Here is a 22168-nt window from a genome sequence, read left to right as displayed (position 1 = left end):
TGGCTTCACCTCTGGCAGATGGGAGGATATCAGTCTTCACTAAACAGAGGAAACAAGAAAACCTGGCTGTCTTTATTAGGGACTCCCTTATTCTGAATCCTGTCCATCTACTGTCTGGTCCTGGCATTTGTAATCATTTCTGCCTTGCCACTCATCAGTAGACTTAAGAGATAACAGCAGTTCAGATTCACTCCAGCATTCTAGGAGAAGACAGGAGACACTGGAACATCCCTGGAATGTGGGATGAAATCCAAGACTTTTATTTGTTTATTTATTAATTTATTTACTTCTTGTGCCAGTCCTAGGGCTTGAACTCTGGGCTTTGTCCCTGTGCTTTTTTCTCCCCTCAAGGCTAGTGTTCTAGCTCCTGTTGAAATCCAATATTTTATTGTCTGAATTCTAAAAGCACAGGGGACATTTGAATTAGGGGTCTATTTGGGGAGAAATGCTCCAACCCTACAGGTGGCACTTTATACTCATTCAGACCTTTAGGGGGTCACAGGTACAGGAAATGTTCAGTTCCAAAGAACGTTTACTGAAAGGGAGAAACATTTTTGAGCTGTACACACATACAATCCCTAAGTTCTTAGCACTAACATTGCAGTTCTCTGATCTCTAGGCACGCATCGTTTGGCTGGCATGCTGGGTTCCTGGGTTATCACTCAGGTATTTTATACCTGTTAACCCTCCTCTCCTCAAGGCATGTAACTGTTATGTCCAGGACTGGGCCCCCAGGACGTCTCCATCTGCCTCCTTTTTCTGAAGACCTGCAGGCCTCTGATCCTTCTTACATCTTCCCTGGATTATTATTCTACGGTTGAAGCCTCATATTTGTTTTCCCTACCCTGCAGGTTATTTTTCTCTCTTCCACCCTCCTCCTTCCCCTCCTCTTTTTCTTCGTTCTCCTCCTCCTTTTTTCAGTACTGGGGTTTAAGCTCAGGGCCTTGTGCTTGCTTGACTGGCCCTTGACCACTTAAGTCATATTTCCAGTCTGGCTTTTTGCTGGTTATTTTGTGGATGGAGCCACACAGACTTTTCTGCCCAGGCTGATTTTGAACAATGATCCTCCAGATCTCAGCCTCCTGAGTAGTAGCTAGGATTACAAGCATGAGCACCAGCACTTAACTATCATCTTTCTCATATCCATCTACCATATTCACCTTCTTAACATGAAGCTTACAACATTTCAGTGTTCTGTCCAACCAAAGTTCTCAGTATGTATGGTGGCCTCAAGTAGAGCCCCATTCTTTACTTGGTCATTGAAAGATCTCAGCCTCATTCCTATCTGCAGTCTTTTTTTGGGGGAGGGTCCAGTCGTGGGGCCTGAACTCTGGGCCTGGGCGCTGTCCCTCAGCTCTTCAGCTCAAGGCTAGCGCTCTACCACTTGAGCCACAGCACCATTTCTGGCTTTTTTCTTTTTGCTTATGTGGTGCTGGGGAATCGAACCCAGGGCCTCATGCATGCAAGGCAAGCGCTCTACCACTGAGCCACCTTCCCAGCCCCGCCTTTCTGCAGTCTTATGCTCCAAGCATTAAGCAACCTGGACTCACCACCCTCCATTGTACAGGCCTACTCTTTCCTTGCAGTGTTACTCTCTGCCTAGGTTTTCTCCTGCCTAGATCACACAGTCTCCACCTCTGCCTGCTGAGATCTTATTACTGATTCAGGCCTAGTTTCCCAGCATCCATCTTCAGTGAGTGGAACTGGATACCCTGGCTGGCCACACATAGCTTCTCCCAGGGTACCTCAGTGACACATTGCTCCCACCACAGGCTACTCTGTGCTCCAGGGATTTGAATGAGAAGCTCATTTCAAGAACTGGAAGCAGGGTCCCACCCTTAGCCTCTCCACCTTCCATTTAACAAGCACGTGTTGAATTAAATAAAACCACTGGGGTGGTTAGTTCCCTTGCGTGTGGAGGAGGAGGGATTGGAACACGTAGACATAGGCTTACATCATTACTTGCTACCTGCAGTAAAGTTCCAATTCTGGTCTTAGATAGAAAGACACGGTAGAAGCTCCCATGCCATTCATCATTTATGCCTTTCAGATGCTAGACAGCAAAAGGGGGACAAAGAGAGGGCTCGGCTTCATCAGGAAACTGCTGGTAGCTAAGTGCTCTCTGTGCTGGAGATAGGCTGGGTGACAGGACCCAATAATGTCCTTAGGAATGGACTCTGGTTGGGAGAGCTTCACAGAAGTTGGTCATTCCAATGCTTGTTTTTCCCCCAACGACAATAATTCAACATGTTTCCAAAATTGTGATGATCGTGTTCCAAGTATGGCTAAATCGGACTATAGAATTATCAGGTAAGACAGGTAGACATCATGCATACCTATAGGAGGGCTGAGCTATTTCTGGTATTTACCTATAACATGGTCTCCCAGAGTCAGGGGTGGTGGGTTACATCACAGACCCCAGGGCCTGCCAACCCTTCACTCTAGTCAACCCTAACTCATATGATTTTGACAGCAATCAAACAACTGAGGTTGGATACTTAGTTGTCTCTCTCTTGAGAAAAACTGACTTGAAGGTAAACTAAGAAACCCATTTCTCAATGGGAGGCCCTTTGGGGGTTCTAGCAAACATGTCATGTCTTTAGGTGGCAATTAGTTTTGAAAACTATCATTCCTTTGATTTGTTTTCCGTTGTTTTTATTGTGAAGGTGACGTACAGAGGGTTACAGCTACGTAAGTCGGGTAATGAGTACACTTGTTTTTGGGCTGTCACTTCTCCATTCATGTTCTTCCCTCCCGACCACTCCCCCTAAGTTGTATAGTTCATTTTAACATAGTGTCTGGTGAGTATCACTGCTACCTTTGTTCACCCTTTGCTCCACCATTTCTTGCTCCCTTTACCCTCCCCCAAACAGATAAACTTAAATTCAAGCCATAGGCTGCCGATATTTAAAATAACACAGCAATAGGGGAGAGAAAAAAATGACAAAAACATTTCTATTTCTTGGAGTTCATTTTGATAAACATCATTTTATATGACCATATGCACATAGCAATTGATCCTCTCCTAAGAATATCATCCTTTGGTCTCATTGTGTGAATGTTTTGAGTCTTGTACAATGTATCATATCCAAGTGAAATTTTTTGTCTTTACCATCCATTGTGTTTACTTAGAGCTTTATAGGTGCATTGGCTATACATGGGAAGAAACCTGAAGCCAGATCTTCATATGTCACCCTGTAGCAGAGTGGATTCCAAATGGGTCAAAGACTTCAATGTAAGGCCAGATACCATGTTAAGTATTTCAGGAAGGTATAGAGGGAACAGTAGGGATCCTAGGCATGTGTTGAAATGTCCTAATTAAAGATCTAGAAGCACAGCAGATCAAAGAAAGACTGGACATAGGACTGCATCAAACTGAAGAGTTTCTGCATGGTAAAGGACATGGCTAGCAAGATAAAAGAGAAAGCCCACATAATAGGAGAAGATTCTTACTATGATCAGACAAGGGCCTCATATCCAAAATATATTTATAGCTTAAAAAATGAACTTCCTAGCCAGGTGCTGGTGGCTCATGCCTGTAATCCTAGCTACTCAGGGGGCTGAGATCTGAGGATCATGGTTCAAAGCCAGCCTGGGCAGGAACGTCCAATAAACCACTCAGAAAACTAGAAGTGGTTCTGTGGCTCAAGTGGTAGAGCACTAGCCTTGAGCTAAAGAGCTCAGGGACAGCACCCAGGCCCAGAGTTCAAGACCCACAACCGACCAAAAAATAATGAACCCCCCCCAAAACCCTAAAAGAAACATCAACTCAATTAATAAATATGATAAAGACTTAAAGAGAGACTTCTCAAAAGAAGAAGTAAGAATTGAGGACATATGAAGAAATGTTCAACATCTCTGGCCATAAAAGAAATGTAAATCAAAACAACAATGAGATTCCACCTCACCTCAGTTAGAATGACCATTATCAAGAAAACTAACAATAACAGATGCTGGCAGGAATGTGGCCAAAAGGGAATGCTACTACATGTTGATGATATTGTAAACTTATTCCAATACTCTGGAAAACAGTATGCCAGCTTCCCTATGACTCTGCAATCCCATTCCTGGGCATTTATCCAATAGACCACAAACAAGGCCACACTAAAGCTACCAGCACAACCATATTCACTGCAGTATTACTTGATTTTTAAGAACTTCAGGTGTCAGAGGCATGAGGTGAGAGAGGGTAGTAGATGAATGGAAAGATGAAGGGTGGTGAATGCAGTCGTAATATTCAATGTGCACATGTAAAAATGGAATCAGGTACATTGTGGGGATGAGTGGGGTTGGCACAGATGGGTAGAATGATAGAAGGGAGTGACATTTATTATGATGTCATTTATTATGGCATTTATTATGATATTTATTTGTACTTAAATATAATAGCAAAAAAAAAAAAAAAAAACAAAGTGACATTTAAGTAGCGATTGTATCTATAGGAGGCAATAGGTCCACTAAGGTTGGATAGCTGGCCTGTGACAAGCTGGCCCTGCCTTACTCTGCTGTCTCTGGTCTTCAGGAATCCTACCATGAATTCCACACTCCAGAATATTTGGAAGGCATCCATGTTTCCTATAACTAGTTTTAACTGACTGCCTATCTTGGTCTGATGAAAGCCTGCAGGCTAAGTTTTCAAAGTGGTTGGTGAAACTCATGTTTCATTTGTCTTCCAAAGGGTCTGTCTTCCAGTTGCCTGTAGCACATACCTATAATCCCAGCCTCTCAGGAGACTAAGATCTGGGATTGCAGTTCAAAGCTAACCTCAGGCAGAAAATTCTGTGACTCTGATCTTTAATTAACCGGCAAAATGCCAGAATTGGAGTTGTGGCTCAAGTGGTAGAGTACCATACTTGAGTTGAAAAAGATACAAAACAATGCCTAGGCCCTGAGTTCAAGCTCCAGTACTGCTACAAAAAAGGGAGGGTGTCTACCTATTTCCAAAGAATGTTTCATGAGAAAACATGCTATTTATGACACAAAGTTGAAGGAGTTGAATGAAGGTGATCTGTTTGTACCTTAGTCAAGTACTGATTAGTATTATACTGTACATTATCATGAAATTTATATTGTCATCAATAAAGTTGGGTTTTATTAGAGTCTAGAATTTGGGTTCTTCCATAAATGTTGAGGTGACTTTGTACTTTTTTCCATTCTACTTTACACTTGGCAAGATGTTTTCTGTACTTGACATTCCAGGCCCATTTCAGGGTCACTTCTACAATGTTCTGGCATTCTTTAAGAGCAACTATCATGGAAGCCACTAAATTTCCTTGCTACTTCCTTATGATTTTACCAACATTCCTACAGCGTTCTCAGAAATGTCAACCTAGAGGCTTCCATTATCTTTAGTCATTTTTCTTGGAAGAAAAGATAATCGCAGTGTTTATAAGGTGGTGGGGGTGCAAAGCACTGTAATTATATGGCCCTTTTGAGAATCTGGAGACCACTAAGAGGCTAATGATTGCTTCCAAATCTGATCAAATGTAATTACCATTCCAAGAACCCCTACTCAGGGAAACCTCAGAAGCAGAAAGTTCTCTGCCTAGTGGACATAAAAACTTTCCTCTTAGCCGCCTGTGATTTACTCTTGTAATCCTAGCTGTATAGGAGGCTGAGATCTGAGGATCTCAATGCCAAGACAGCCTAGGCAAAAAAGTCCATAAGACTCTTACCTCCAATGAATTAGTAAAAATCCAGAAGTGGAGATGTGGCTCAAGTGGTAGAGTGCCTGTCTTGAGATGTTAAAAACTAAGGTAGAGTGCAAGGTCTTGAGTTCAAGCCCCAGAACCAGCACATACACAAAATAATGTATGTGAAGAATATAGGTGGAGAGAGAGAGAGAGAGAGAGAGAGAGAGAGAGAGAGAGAGAGAGAGAGAGAGAGAGAGAGAGAGAGAAAGAGAGGTCAAGCTAACAAGAGCAAAACATATAAAGAGAAAGTGGTGGTCTGTGTTATATACAGATAAAAAGAATTTGGCTGTTGTTCTTTCCATGTTTCTATACTAAAAGTCCGTGAAATTTTCTGCTCAAGGTTAGCACTCTACCACTTTAAGCCACAGCTCCACTTCCAGTTTTCTGGTGGTTAACTGGAGATAAGAGTCTTATGGACTTCCCTGTCTAGGCTGGCTTTGAACCATGATCCTCAGATCTCAGCCTCCTGAGTAACTAGAATTGCAGGTGTGAGCCACCAGCACCAGCTCATGATTAACTATTAAGATTGGAAAACACGTTATAGTTTGTCTCTGGAATGTATCACCAAAGCCTGTGTGTTAAAGGCTTGGTCCCAGAGTGCTGTTATTGGAAGATGATGGTACTTTTAAAAGAGGGAGGGCCTAATGGGAGGTCTTCAGGTAACTGGGCAAGGGAAATGTAGGTCTCCGGTCCCTTCTTCCTCTGTTTACTCCTGGCTTGCAGGATGAGTGGATTTACTTGACCACACTCCTGTGATATGCTTCCTCACTACAGGGCCAAAGCAATAGGGTCAGTCGAGTGTGGCCTGGAATATCCAAAATTATGAGCCAATGTTAATACTTTCTCTTGATAAGCTGATGTCATCAGATATTTTGTAATAGTAATAGAAGGCTAAGACTGTATAGAAATGGTTGACATTGCCAGGTGCCTGTGGCTCATGCCAATAATCTTAGCTACCCAGGAGGCTGAGATCTGAGGATCTCAGTGTGAAGCCAGTTAGGGCAGATAAATCTGAGAGACTTTTATATCCAATTAACTAGCAAAAGCCAGAATTGGATGTGTAGCTCATCTGTTAGACTGCAAGCCATGAGTGAAAAACAGGTCTTGAATTCAGACCCCAGTATTTATACACAAATAGAAAAGTTCTTGACATTTTATACCTTTCTGCCTAAAGTACTTAATAATAACTAAAACACAATGATCATCTACCACCACATTCATAACAATGATAAAATGAAAAAGAGTCAGCATAAAAATATATCAAATAAATATAATTAATCTCATTAAAATAATGTGAAAATAAATGCCACCCCTTATGAAGCAAATATAAAACCTGACGCTGGCTGCAAGGTGAAAAACATTGATTTGTACAACAGGACCAGTTCTAGGTTGTTTTATGGATTGACCACCAGGGGTGGCTAGAGAGTAGCGTTCCCAATGACTACACAGAAGAAAAAGATTAAAATCACTGCACTTGACTCTGCAAAGTGTGATTCCCAGAGAGCCACACTCATTGCTACACCACCCGGCAGTCTGGGACCACAGATTTTGGCAGGTCTGCTTGGCTTACTGAGGAACATGTTTAATTGTATGGGCAGAGCTGCCCGGGGCTAGAGTAAGCATGAGGCCAAGTTAGCACCTCAAGGTGGCATCTTAGATTTGTCTCTGGATGCTGGGTTGAAGCTGTGTTGGGGCTGACAGCTTTCACAGCCTCTCTGTCAGGGGCTTTAAGTGTGAGGCCACAATGGAAGATTCGTATCTGGATTTTTATGCTTTTCTCTAGTGAGGAGACTTATTTCTAGCATGTCCTTAAAGGTCCAGCACACTCAGGAAAACAAATACAAGAACAACTGAAAAGCTAGAGTAGAAAAATTTATTTCTATTCTTAAACACATTTCTATTCTTAAATCAGATTCTAGGCCAAACTCTCAATGTACAGGAAGCATCTCTTACTTGAAATGTTTCAGATTATTCTGGGTTTCAGGTGTTATTATTATTGTTGTTGTTGTTTTTGTTTTCTATTTATACATATGAGTTGGGGGCAAAATCCAAATCTAAACATGAAGTTCACTAATATTTCATGTAAACCTCTATTTATAAGCTGAAAGCAACTTTACATAATAATTTTAGTGTGCCTTGACACTAAATATTCACTTGTGTCCTGTCAATACTCAAAACTTGCCAGAGTTTTGACTATTTCAAAGTTCAGATTTTCCTTTTTATTTTCTTCTCTTTCTTTCCCTCCTTCCTTCCCTCCTTCCCTCTCTTTCTTCTCTTTTTTCTTCCTCCTTCCTTCCTTCTTCTTTCTTTCTTTCTTTCTCTTTCTCTCTCTTTCTTCCTTCCCTCCTTCCCTCCCTTCCTCCCTCCCTCCCTCCCTCCCTTCCTTCCTTCCTTTCTTCCCTCTTTCTTTCGTGGTGGTACTGCTTTGCTTGTTTATTTGCTCAAGTATGGTGATATGACACTTGAGCCACACCCCCACTTCCCAAAGTTTAGATTTTCCCATGAGGAATGTTTGACCTGTAACATAAATCCCAAGTGTCTTGGACTGAGTGTTCCCTTTATATGGACTAATAAATTCTTCTGTGTCTAAACCTGCTTGAGAGTAGAGTTCTTACAATATGTCTTGTCTCATTTCCTTGTGCTCAGAAAAGAAGGTTTATTGAGTATTTGCTCCTAGTGGCTTTGTGCATTAACTTGATATATCAACATAATACCCTAGTGAAGAACTCTCATCCTATTTCAGGTGTAAGAAGTTGAGACTCTTAAAGAGGTCAGAGGGCACTCAGCCGTGGGGAGCCCAGCGAGGATGATGTTGTTATTTTCCTTAGTGTGATGACAGGCTCACAAGGGGCAGGGACTTGCTCCTGACCCCACTGCTGGGTGGAGGCATTGGTGGCTGCTATACCTGACTAACCCTGAACCTCTTCTTACTCCTCCATGATTTCTGGATGAAGACAGTACAAAGTAAAAATGGCACATGTGGACTCCTTAATGGATGGAGTTCTGGTAGGTCTTCTAATCACAGAAGACTGGGTATACTTCCTCATGGCTGACCATTTTTCTCATGATAGGCCATCTGTTTTCCACACAATAACATGGGCCCCTCAGGCTGCCTGGTCCTTGATTCTCAGAAGACCACTATTAGAGGTTCCAAGGCATCTGCCTCTATGTCTGGAGTCCCACTCAGAATTCCTGGTCTACAGTGGTGTTGCTGAAAGACCAAACACCTGACAACTTGTGTAGAGGCTGCTGCTCAAGTAGAGACTTGTGTGTGTGTGTGTGTGTGTGTGTGTGTGTGTGTGTATGTGTATGTATGTGTGTATGTGTGTGTGTGCACATGTGTATTGAGGCTTGAACTCAGGGCCTGGGTATGTCCCTTAGCTTTTTCATTCAAGGTTGGCATTCTAGTGCTTGCGCCACAGCTCCATTTCTGGCTTTTTGCTGGTTAATTGAGAGATAAGACTTTCACAGACTTTCCCATTATGCTGGCTTCACAGATCTCAGCCTTCTGAGTGGCTAGGATAATAGGGTGAGCCACTGACATCTGGCTAATTAGAGACTCTGTGTGTGTGTGTGTGTGTGTGTGTGTGTGTGTGTGTGTGTGTGTGTGTTTAGACCATGTGCTTCCTCTCACCCCTGGGTTTATCTGGAGACAGAGCAGAAATCAGGAAGACAGGAAAGGATGCACAGTATGGGGTGAGTGGAGCACCACAGTCCTGTCTGATGCCTGTGTGGAGTTGGTGGTTGTGATTGACTGGGAAGTCAAAGCAAAACATGTCCAGATCCATCTTGCTGACAGATGATGCAAAACACTGCTCTGTTGTAGGGAGGAGATGCCTACACATCAATTGCTAGACCTTTTTTTTCATACCAGTACTGGACTTAAACTCAGGGCCTGAGCACTATCCCTTAGTTTCTTTGTTAGAAGGATAGCCATCTACTGCTTGAGACACAGTTCTACTTGCAACTTTTTGATGGTTAACTGGAGATAACCAATGGTTATGGATATAACAATGGTTGATGGTTCATTGAAGATAATTAAATTTTCTTGTCTGGATAGCTTCAAACATTGAACTTCCTAGGATCTCAGCCTCTTGAGCAGCTAGGATTACAGGCAAGAGCTATCAGTGTCTAGCTTACCTATTAGACCTTTTGAGTCTCTGATGTAGGAGCCAGGGACATGCTAGAGAGAAATTAAGCTCACGGTTCATGATCCAAATGAGTTTGTCTCAGGCACAGAAATGTAAAACTATGGGGAACCAACCCTTAATATTGACACTGGAAGTCACCTGCCATAATACCATAAGTGGTCCAGAGGTTCTGACTTGTAAAGCACAATATATAATAGCTAATGTCCATTCAGTGCCCATTGACATACCTTCCTACCTGAAATCTTCATCAAGAGGTTGGTATGGTTCCATGGGTGATGGGTGAAAAGGTCATGGTGGGCAGAGCAGTGGGATTGTGATTACTGAACTCAAGTGAATGCTAGTTTCATCTCTATTGTAGGCTGGACAGGCCATGGGAAATATGCATCAGATGGACAAGTCATGCCATTCTTTCTCCAAAAAGAAAGGTGTCTATGTTTACTGTGGCAAGTCAAGCTTCTTTGGTACCTCAAAAATGGGTATAGAAGTTTAATCCTGCAGGAAGTGGAGTATGGGCACTTGTCACTCATGATTGACAACAACATGACTAGACCAGAAAGAAAGATTTAAATCCACACTGGTAATTTATTCTTGTTATTAAAGTTTGGTTGGGAAGGAGGCTGAAAATTTTGGTGCTATTTAACTTGTCAGTCTTTACAACAAGACATTGATAAATGGCTCCTTCTGCTGAAAGCTTTCAACGAAACACAACAAGAAGTATGAGAAACCAGGTACCAGTGGCTCATGCCTATATTCCTAGCTATTTAGGAGGTTGAGGTCTGAGGACTATAGTTCAATGCTAGATGGAGCAGATAAATCTAAGAGACTCTTATCTCTGAGTAGTCAGCAAAACATCAGAAGTGAAGCTGCTACTTAAGTGGTAGAGCCATAATCTTGAGCAAAAAAGCAAAGCCAAATTGTGAGGCCCTGAGTTCAAGCCCAAGTACTGGCACAAAAATTAAAACCAAATTATTACAAAAACCTTAACTCACGCTTCTATATTAGAGAGCACAAGGAGAGGGGTAAGGATATAAAAAAGGGAAGACTCCCCCCTACTTCAAGGTTCAGTAGATAAAAGAAGAATCCAGTGGACAGGGTGCTATTTAATATTCTTCTGTTTCTCTTGTTTCAATTAGTCAGACCTTTGGTTCACTTTGTACTGTCTCCCAGAAGGCTCACCAGTGAAACCCACAATGCTTGCTCTTTGGATGGTTGAGGTGTGGTTACACTTTCTCACAGTTCATGTTAAAATTTGGCAGTGGACGTGTTAGCATTGGGAGATGGGGTCATTATGACAAATTAATGTCTTTATTTCAAGACTAGATTCCTTCTTGGGGGACTAAATTAGCCCTCTGTGTGTATGTGTGCTGAGCTCAGGGCCTTGAGCGCTTGCTTGGCTTTTTGTTTCAAAGCTGGCACTCTACCATTTGAGCTCTTGAGAGAGTTGGTTGCTACAAAGGGGCTGGGTTCCTTTGTCCCCCTCTCTTTCTCCACACACAGCGCTCATCTAAACTAGTGCACGCTACCAAGCTTTTGACTTTCCAGTCTCCAGATCTGTGTGTCCAAAATGAATCTTCTCTTTAAATAAATTACCCAGTCTTGGGTATTCTGTTATAGCAACAAAAATATGCACCAACCCATCTAAACTATTTACATATTCTAGGTTAATGTTTCTTTTCACCTCCCTACCCCCAAGAACCTAAAACTGGCGTGCTAATACAGTCAGATGCCCGGCTTTGCCAGGGCCTGGTGACAGTGAGAAACTGAAAGGCTTTAAAGGCCCATGTCTAATCACAGACGGAGTGTCCAGCAGTTCTCAGGAGCCCCAGACATTCGCTCACAATAGAGCAACACTCTTTGCATTTTCAGAGAAACTGAAGATACAAGGGAGCCTCACCTTACCCCATCTGCTTTCTGAAATGTGAACAGGGGCCTTCAGGGAGCCGCTGGACTGTACATCCCATTTTCATCCGTGTTGTGGCCCTGACTGGCTTTCATGGGATGTGAGCAGAAATGCCAGCATCTGCCCATCTGCCCTTGAGAATGACCAGCCCATGCTCCGTTTCCTCCATCGATCCCATCTTCAAACATGCTTTTCTTTCCTCTCTCTCTCTCTCTCTCTCTCTCTCACACACACACACACACACACACACACACACACACACACACAATATCTCCTCTGTAGGGATAACGGTTGTTTATTACTGTTCCCAAACTAGAATCTTTGAAGTATAAACTTGGTTCCCATGCCCTACAATGCTGCAGGAGATTCAGATGACTTCTGAAAATCCAAGCTCAATTCTACGCTCTGACTCCCAGTAGCCAGCACCATCACCCTCTTTGGGGAAAGGAGAAACCCTGTGGCATTCATGAATGTGCTCTCACCTTTCCAAAGAAATGCTGAGTGGATATGGCCAGGGCGTCGAAGCCACAGATGGCCCTCCTCAGCTCGCCCTGGACCAGGCTGAGCTGCCGCGCCTGCCGCTCACACCTGTCCTTCAGCCGCTGGACCAGCTGCCGTTCTGCCTCTCGGGCCTGCAGGTCAGGCTTGGGTGCAAACCCATTTCGAGGAGCGGTGGTCCTCTGCTTTGGGTATCCTGTAAGAAAAGAAAAAGACACGGTTAGGTTTTTCATTTTTGTTTTTGTTTTTTTTTTTGTGCCAGTAATGGGGCTTGAACTCTGGGCCTGGGCGCTGTCCTTGCACTCTTCAGCTTAAGGCGAGCACACTACCGCTTGAGCCACAGTGCCACTTCTGGTTTTCTAGTGGTTTATTGGAAATAAGAGCCTCATGGAATTTCTTGCCCAGGCTGACTTCGAACTGCAATCCTCAGATCTCAGCTTCCTGAATAGCCAGAATTACAGGTGTGAGCTACATAGGCCTAAGCCTATGTGGTTTTGTTTTGTTTTGGTCTGTGTGTGTGTGTGTGTGCATTGAGACGGTTTTAGCTACATATATGAGAACAGTCTCTTGCAAAAGTGTTCACCAGAAGTAAGTGGAGACAAAGAACTTCCTGTGGTTTGTCATTTTAAGAATTAAAAAGACAAAACAGGGACTTACATTATTTACTCTGTTTACACGTTCCTAAGTGCAAAGTTTTATATGTGAAAAAAGAACAACCCACAAAGTCACATTCTTTCCAGCCTCCAACATCTCTTCTAGCCTGACAGGAGTGATCAAAGCAAGATCTTTGCTTGCTTGTTTGTTTTCCTTAAAAGAGATAATCCTTGGGAAATGTGTGATGGGAAATCAATCACTCACTCACTTGTGATAGAAATCAGACTTACAATAGCACAACAACCTCTCACTGGCAGTGGAGCTGAATGTGCTCAGGTCCCTTTTCTCCATTTAGATTAGCCATGCTGGTGACTCTTGGTTGTGATGTCAATACAGAGCACCTCTGCTCAAGGCAGTCATTTGAGCCACAGCACTGCTTTTCTCTTTTTGCTTGTTAATTGTAAGTAAGGATGCCACAGACTTTCCTGCCTGGGCTGGCTTTGAACTGTGATCCTCAGATCCCAACCTCCTGAGTAGCTAGGGTTACAGGTGTGAGCCCCCACAAGGATTTCTGACTTTAAATATCTAGGCAGGTCTCCTGCAACATGTGCCTTGCCCCCCACCAGTATGACTTCATACCATCTCCATGGCTAAAGTTTAGTGTATGCCACTGTCATTCTCCCCCTGCTTCTTCTCACCTTCCACCCTTCCATATCCAGAATGATTCATTTAGTCATGAGGCAGTTCCTCACCAGTCTTCTTCTGCTTTCCTGTGCATCAAGAAGGAAGCTCACACCCCTGATCCTGCCCACAAAGTTCTGATCAGGCAAACAGGAGATGCTGTGCACACAGATAGAACCTGGAGCTCTGTTGGGTTGAGAGCAAAATCTAGGAAGGCTTATGGTAACTGGACTTCCATGCTGAGGCTTGAAGAAGGGAAGGTGAGACCCTAGAGGTTAAGGGCTCCTAAGTGAGCAGACATCTTCCTGGGACCACTGTCACCTCCTGGAGGCTCTGGGAGACCTGCACCCATAGACAGAAGACTAGTGATTGCTTGGTCATGCTTTATATAACAGAGGCACATTCCTCCCTTTGACACTGATTATTTCCAGTGTGCTTTCTTCCTGTCACATTCTTTGTTTCCCAAAGCATCAGGGATCAAAATAAAACAATTCAGAAAGAGGTGGTGGCTCACTCCTGTAATCCTAGCTTCTTAAGAGGCTGAGATCTAAGAATCAAGGTTTGAAGCCAGCCCAGGCTGGAAAGTCTGTGAGACTCTTAGCTCCAAATTAACTAGCCACCAAGAAGCTGGAAGTGGAGCTGTGGCTCAAGTCATAGAGTATTATCAGCCTTGAGTGACAATGCTCAAGCCCTGAGTTCAAGCCCTAGCACTGGTATAAAAACAAAAATAAAGAAAATAGCAGCCACTTTAGTACCTGATCCACCAAGACCTAGGATGGCACTGCCTTTGTGGATACATAGGTGTTTAAGAGAAATCTAAATATTCCTGATTAGTAACAGCAGGTGTGCCTATTTTAATGAAAACTTCCTTCTCTTGACAAGTCATCAGCGATTTCAGTGTGATGTCACATAGAACGGATGTGAAGTCATGTGACTTATTGCTGTTACTGCTTCTTATAGTCTGCCTTTATGAGATCAGAGTCTATGGTATTCTAGAAAACTCTCTTGCATGTTGCAGGCAAATCAATGTTGATGGTGCACTTCAACATCTTCTGTATTGAAATCAAAATAAAAATGGCTCCCTCTGTACTGAAAGACATAGCCTAGGCCCTAAGTAGACTTCTGCCCACAGTTACTGTTTGTCATTCACTGTGGTAGCTGGTGAATTTATAAAAACAGTCCAGTGCTTTAATGAATGTGCTGATACACCAGATGTTGACCCTGATACCATCCAGGGGTAGGGTTCACTTGTGTCTTGGCTAGTTAGAATTAAGAGGGAGAATTAAGCAGCCAGAACAAGTTTATTTGAGAGCACAAGGCAAGTCAACAGACTTGAAAGAGACTCTTGGTAGAGAGGGGCCCCCAAAACAAGGGTCCAATGGAATCTTCACTTGCCCTGGCTCTTTTCATTGGTTTAGTGGACCCACATGGCACTGTGGGAAGAAGAGTTTGGGTGGGACTCAGTGAATTATGGAAAGAAACAGCACCATGATGGAAGTTACATGTTATCTACCATGTGTTATAGCCAGACCTTTTTATATCCATCTACCTAAAAGTTCCTCTTTCTTTTCCTCAATACTATTAACACAAAAAGCATGCTGTCTTTGAGAAATTGGAAGGAAAAAAGCAAAACTTACTTCCAGTGCAGTGAATGAGAGCTAATTGCCATCTTTGATGTCTCAGATCACCTCTGAGCTTATAAACATGGCCGCACTCACGCTGTTCCTGTATTTTTAGCTGTCAAAGTTAATCTTGAGGAGAATGGCTCTTCATACTTCCATCTTTCACGTCCATGCTATCAATTTTTTATGGTGCTAGGGATTGAATTTGGTCCCTCACATATGCTGAGCAAATTCTTAACTGAGCTACATTTCTAGTTCTAAAATTATCAACATCACTAAGGGGAGGAGCCCAAAGGTGCAATGCCTCTGGACCTCTGATCGTATAAAATAATATTTGATCAAAATAAATTCCAGCAAATGGAAAAATAAATTATCATCATCATCTTCATCACCATCATCATCATGTTAGAAATTATCCTCAATGGTAAATGTAAGAGTCAGTAAGAAATAAATCTCACTACTGGCATTTATTCTGTAGTAATCACATACTCAAAATGCCAGCAGAAGCAGCTTACATTTCTGCTTCTGGAGCCCCCAGAAGTCCTGAGCCTCTTTTCTTTCCTTCCAATTCCCCAAAGACAGAAGCTCCCTGAGAACGGCAACTTTTGGGATCGACCCACCAAAGGAAGTTGAGCTGCTTTGTGACACCAAAGTACCTAAAGAGACAGCTATATAACCAGGCCAGCCCTGTGTGGGTCCCTAGTTAGCTGCTTCTCCAAAGTGCTTCATCTCTAACACAACACGGCAAAGTCCCAGAGCTAAGGCTCTAAGAAGGAAAGGCTGAGAAGGAAAGCAATCTGTGGGGTTCCTTGTTGCATCTAGTTGAAAACAGTCTTATTTTGTAAATATAGTCACAGTCTTGGGTATATCCATGGGTTCTATGTCTGAGTATTCATCCATCTACATCAAGCTTTGATCCTTTGTCATGATTCCTTATCCAACACAGACTAAAAACTATTTACATAACATTTGCATGGCATTTTACTCATCTAGAGATGAGTAAAAGTAAATGTGACAATTGTACAGATTGTATTTACATACCTCTTTATAAGGAATTTGAGCCAGGTGCCAATGATTCCTGCCTGTAATCTCAACTACTCAGGAGGCTGCGATCTAAGGATTGAGGTTTGAAGCTAGTTGGGTGAGACAAACCCAAGAGACTCTTGTCTCCAATTAACCAGCAAAATGCTGAAAGTAGAAGTGTGGCTCATACAGTAGAGCACCAGCCTTAAATGAAAAAAGCCATGCAAGAGCATGAGGATTTGAGTTCAAGTCCCAATACAGGCATGGAATTAATAATAATAGTAGTAGTAATAGGAATAATAATAAAAAGAACATCTATGGATTTTGATATCTTACCTTATATGTAGACCTTAACATCATGTGACTTTTGGAGGGCCAAAATATTTGACTACCTTCCCTGAGCCTTTTCTCCTTGACTGCAACCAAGGGAAGTACAAGGGAGCAGACACCAGAACCAAGCCCATCCCTGGCCTCAGGGCAACCATGGTGCCTGCCCCATAGGGGCCAAACTAGGTCGGCCTCCTCTCCCTGCAGGGTTCTGCTAGGCCACACAGCATCACTATCATATCTCCACAGGGTTGAGGCATGCTCTGAATCTAAACTATCCCCTCATTGTCCCAATCCTGCCCCAATCACAATGTTCTCCTAGTTGTCCTGCTGGTTGCCATAGATCAAGTGAGAGAGATGGGATCCATGCTGGTGCCAGTGACAACTGGCCACTCAGAGGCCCCTGGGGGAAAGGTTGGTAACCGGACATCATCGTGAAGGTGAGTGCAAACAGTTTGCGTGCGAAGGCTGAGCTGCAACTAGTTTGCGTGCACAGGCTGAGCACGGGGGACAACTCAGAATCTGAAAATGGATATTAAAAATTCATCTGCTGTCATCCAGTCCCCAAGCCAGAGGGTTGCAATGGATGGGGAAGCTTGGTTTCCTTTTAAACCTGGAAAACTTCACAGACACAGTCATACAGGGTGCTACCCCCGGAACTTGCACATTTCCAATAGCAGAGAATGCCTCTGACCTTCACACTTGTAAACAAGAAGCAAAGTAATTATGGGACACAGCTTTAACGGTTTCTCAGTTTAAGGAAATTCACTTGATGAGGTTGGTCAACATCCTCACAGACAGCAGGACCTCCCAAGGGGTGCACAAGCTGATTTCTTTGTGGACTTGGACTGGACTTTATATTTGTCAAACTAATCTAAATGTATTTCAGAAAAATTTGTCCGGTGGTGTGTATAATTTTCCCACTGTGCATTGGCAGTTGTTTGCCTGGGTTTGGCTTGCAATGAGAGAAGGCAAAGAGCAGGTGGCAGAAGGTGACAGATTTCCTCCCAGACAGTCTTAAGCATAGGAACGGCCAGGGATTATGGAATTGGGCAACACCGAGCCACAATAAATAAAATATAATTTTATAGAAAGCATAAGTTGATATTTCCCTACTCCAGGAAGGTGCCGTTTCTTTTTTTCACTTTCTTGTAGAGGAGAACAAAAATACACAGAAAGGGGCTGGGAAGGTGGCTCAGTGGTAGAGCGCTTGCCTTGCATGCCTGAGGCCCTGGGTTTGATTCCTCAGCACCACATAAGCAAAAAGAAAAAAGCCGGAAGTGGCGCTGTGGCTCAAGTGGTAGAGCGCTAGCCTTGAGCTGAAGAGCTGAGGGACAGCGCCCCGGCCCAGCGTTCAGGCCCCACGACTGGACCCCCCAAAAAAATACACAGAAAGGTGCAATCAATGTTTCCAAAGTCATTGATGAAAAGTTATTTGAATAGTCTATACTTTAGGCAAAATAAAAATGGGTAGAAACTATCCTCATCTTCAGGCAGTGGTAGTGCCTCACATCTGTAATTCCAGCTACTCAGGAGACAACGATTGGGAGGCTTACATGTACCCATGAGACAGAAAGCCAACTTGTGATTTCCAGGAGCATGGAGGATAGCTCTGCTAGGAGTATGGTGCTTATTTGGGGAATAATAAAAATGTTCTAGAATCAATGATGACAGTTGTATAATCTTCTAACCACACTAAAATCCACTGGTGACATACTTTAAATGGGTGACTTTTTTTAATTGTGAAAATAATGTACAAAGGGGTTACAATTACATGGGCAAGATAATGAGTACATTTCTTATCAAGCATTGTAGCCTCCTCCTTTGTTTCCCCTTCCCATCCCTTCCCATCCTCCCCCCCCTCCCCCCACCTAATCCCTCCCCCCCACGCACCAAAGTTGTAAAGCTCATTTTCCACATAACGACTTGCACATCTCATTGTTGCAATGGGTCCACCTGTATCCCTATTTAAACGATTTGTTTTTCCCCTTCCCCTCCACAAATTATACCGACATCAAATACAGTGAAAGCAGGGGTTATACTGTGGGGGAGGGACAAACAAAGCAACAAAGAAATAATCTTATAAATGCGTTAGAAACAATCGCATGAAAGAAAAAAACATTTGAATACATATCTTAGGGTTCATTTCCCTAACATCACCTTATCTGACCTTTTCTGCTTGACTCAGACATATACTAGATATTGCAAATAAGGGAAACAATGGGACCTAAGTTTCTTTGGGCCTGGCTTACTTCACTTAATATAATTTTTTCCAAGTCTTTCCATTTCCTAACAAATGGGGCAATGTCATTCTTTCTGATGGAGGTATAGAATTCCATTGTGTATATATACCACATTTTCTTGATCCATTCATCTACTGAGGGACATCTAGGTTGGTTCCATATCTTAGCTATAGTAAATAATGCTGCAATAAACATAGTCATGCTGGTAGCTTTAGTATGGTCTTTAAATGGGTGACTTTTGTGACAACTGGATTATGGATTAACTAATAAAAAAGACTCAGTAAGGACATTCGGTTAGCTCCATTTGAACATGGAGTTATTCACTGCCATTTAGTGGGGCATTTTATCACTCATCTTTACCATGACATGGTAGCACAGACACAAATCCCATTTTACAGAAGAAACAACTAAAGCTCATAGAACTTGGGTTATTTTCCCAAGGTCACCCATCATTTTATCAAGATTTTATTTGGGGCTAAGCTGACTTGGCAGCATATAGAAGAACCAGGGGAAGACTTTCTATTGAAGACCACTAAGAACCAGTGTTTGTAGATGTAAAAGGAGAACTGGAAGAGAGTGACATCACAGGGTCAAAGGAAGGAGAGAGAGAGTCAATAATGTCACATGCCAGAGAAAAGATAAGGAATAAGACATGCCTATTAAGACCTAATAACCAAGAGGTCACGAGTGACCTTTGCAGGAGCAGGAGTGAAATGGCAGAAGTAGACAACAGTTGGTTGAGGACTCATCCATAAGCTGTTCTAGTTTGGATCTTGAAATTTTCTGTCTCTTTCTCCCTCTCCCTCTCTCTCTCTGTCTCTGTCTCTCTTTCTCTCTCTGTGCATGTGTGTGTGTGTGTGTGTGTGTGTGTGTGTATGTGTGTGCGCGTGTGTTATGTGCTGCTCCTGGGGCTTGAACTCAAGGCCTAGGCACTGTCTCTGAGCTTTTTCTTTCAAGGTTAGGACTCTACCACTTGAGAACATCTCCATCTCTGGATTTTTATAGTGGCTTATTGGAGATAAGAGTCTCATGGACTTTCTTGCCTGTACTGGCTTCACACTGGGATCCTCAGACCTCAGCCTCCTGAGTATCCAAGATTACGGATGTGAGCCACTGATGTGCAGCTGAATGTTCTCTTAAGGTCCATGTGTTAAAGGCTTGGTTCCCGTAGTGATGCTACTGGGATTATCAGAATGTTTAGGAAGTGGGGCCTAGTGGGGGGCTCTTAGGCTATGGGGGGCATGCCTAGAAGATGACAGAGGGCCCCAGCACCTTCCTCTTCTCATTTGCTCCATGGCTGGGAGGTGAATGCTTTTGCTCTATTCTGTGCTCTTGCCATGATATGTTGCCTCACTCCATGCCCAAAAGCTATGAGGCCAAGGTATCATGGATTGGAATCACTGAAGCCAGGAATCAAAATACATGTTCTCTATTTATCTCAGGTGTTTTGTTACAGTGACAGAAAACTTACGAGACAAAGATGGGAAATGTGAGCGATTCTTTCCCAAGACATTCAGGAGAAAAGAGAGGCATCTTAGAAATCTAAGTGTCAGGGGAATTTTGTTCAGAATTATTTTGTTTGGAGATGGGAGACATAACAGAAGATACAACCCTGGCTTTCACTCAATTTATAGTTGAGCAGGGAGCGAAACATTCCTCAAATTTACCAACTAGAGAGCCTCTCCTAGCTAGGGGTCATTCGAAGGCTCAATGGAAGGATGTAGGGATTAAATGTTCTAATCAATATTCTGTACACTGAACAAAAGGAAGAGCCATTATTCAAAAGGGACAAAGGAAGCACAGACTTGAGCCTGGGCACAGGAAAACAACACCTCCCAGATCTCCACCATGATTGCTCAGCACTTCCACGTCACCATCCTCCAGGGCTGGCTCTTAACATACCTGGGATAGGCAAGGTTCTATGCTGAACCTCAAAAGGTTTGCTCCTGTGTATAGTTGCTCTACTGAATGTCAGTTTTTTGTGAATGTTTGTGGATTCAGGTAGATGGCAAGTGAATGTTTATGTCCTCTCAAAAATTCTAAGTTGAATTCCTAATCCCCAGTGCAGAAGTGTGCTCTTTTGGAGGTAATTAGCTCCTAAAGGTCCTGAATGGGATGTAGCTGGGTGTTGGTGGCTCACGCTTGTGATCCTAGCTACTCAGGAGGCTGAGATCTGAGGATCATGGCTTAAACCCAACCTGGGCAGAAAAGTCTGTGAGACTTTTATCTCTAATTAACCATCAAAAATCTGGAAGTGGAACTGTGGTTCAAATTAAAGTATCAGCCTTGAATGAAAAAGCTAAGCAACAGCACCTAGGCCTTGAGTTCAAGCCCCAGTATTGACATAGAAAAAAACCCCAAAGAGGCATGTTAGTGATCAATAACAATAACAGTGTACTTTTTACATGTTATAATGCACAATATTATACTGCACATCATATGTTGCAGTATTATAATTATGATTATATTATATGGAATTATATGTCCTAATATGTGGAAAGAATCAAAATGTTTGACAAAATAATACAAATTCTAGGAGGAAATAGATGGAAGTAAACCTTTGTGTAATTCTTTTTCTCTAGATGAAGTGATACCATATCACTTGAGGTGACAATGTTACTAGTTAAATGTGTATACTGTAAACTCTAAAGCAAACACTAACATAATACAAGTAAGAGATGTGGATACTTACTCTATTAACAAAGAAGATAAAGGAATCCTAGAAACCACTCAATGCAAAAGAGAGCAATCACGGATGCAAAAGAGAAAAAGAACGTGCAGGTTGAATACAAAATATGGTAAGATGGTAGATTTCATCCCAAGCAAACTAATAAACCTGAAAATGTACATGTATCAAAGGCGGATTTCAGACTGGATACAAGCACAGGATGCAATTACATGCTGCCCATGAGAAACTATTTAAATATCAAGAGATAACAAGTAAAAAGGATGAAGTGTGGAAAGAGATTGCATCATGCTGAAATAATAGAAAGCTAGAGTGGGTTCTATTAATAACAAGTAAATTAGATTCCAGGGAAAAGAATATTACCAAGATAAAGGTCATCTGGTAACGATAAAATGGTCAGTTCATCAAAATGCTAAGCTAAACATTCATGTACCTCATGTCAGAGCTTCCAAAAACATGAAACAAATGTGGATAGAACCCAAGGGAGAAACAGACAAGCCTACAATTATAGTCTGACATTTCATCCCCGCCCAATTACTGACAGAGCATGCAGTCAGAAAATCAGAAAGAGTATAGTACACTTGAATAAAGATAGCCCCAGTTGATCTATATGATTTGTAACCCACTTTATATAGAAAAGCAGAGTTAGACATGAAACATTTATTAAGATGGGGGCTGTAATCTTAGTTATCAGGAGGCTGAGTTCTGAGGATCATGACTGGAAGCCAGCTGGGGCAGTAAAGTCTGTGA

At 42.6% G+C, this 22168-nt stretch overlaps 1 protein-coding gene across 3 annotated transcripts in view; it reads right to left on the bottom strand.

The window, feature by feature from the left end:
• Mtus2 (microtubule associated scaffold protein 2) overlaps positions 1 to 22168 on the bottom strand; it is a 386941-nt gene that overhangs the window by 113001 nt on the left and 251772 nt on the right. For all 3 annotated transcript variants that reach the window (XM_042685472.1, XM_042685473.1, XM_042685474.1), the window contains one exon: positions 12227 to 12438. In XM_042685472.1, the coding sequence (XP_042541406.1) occupies positions 12227 to 12438 (212 nt within the window). The remainder of the gene's footprint in view (positions 1 to 12226; positions 12439 to 22168) is intronic.

This window comes from Dipodomys spectabilis, unplaced genomic scaffold (assembly GCF_019054845.1).
Source record: "Dipodomys spectabilis isolate Male_0828 unplaced genomic scaffold, ASM1905484v1 ptg000095l, whole genome shotgun sequence".
Classification (NCBI taxonomy): Eukaryota; Metazoa; Chordata; class Mammalia; order Rodentia; family Heteromyidae; genus Dipodomys; species Dipodomys spectabilis.
This window is presented reverse-complemented; position numbering and strand designations above follow the sequence as displayed.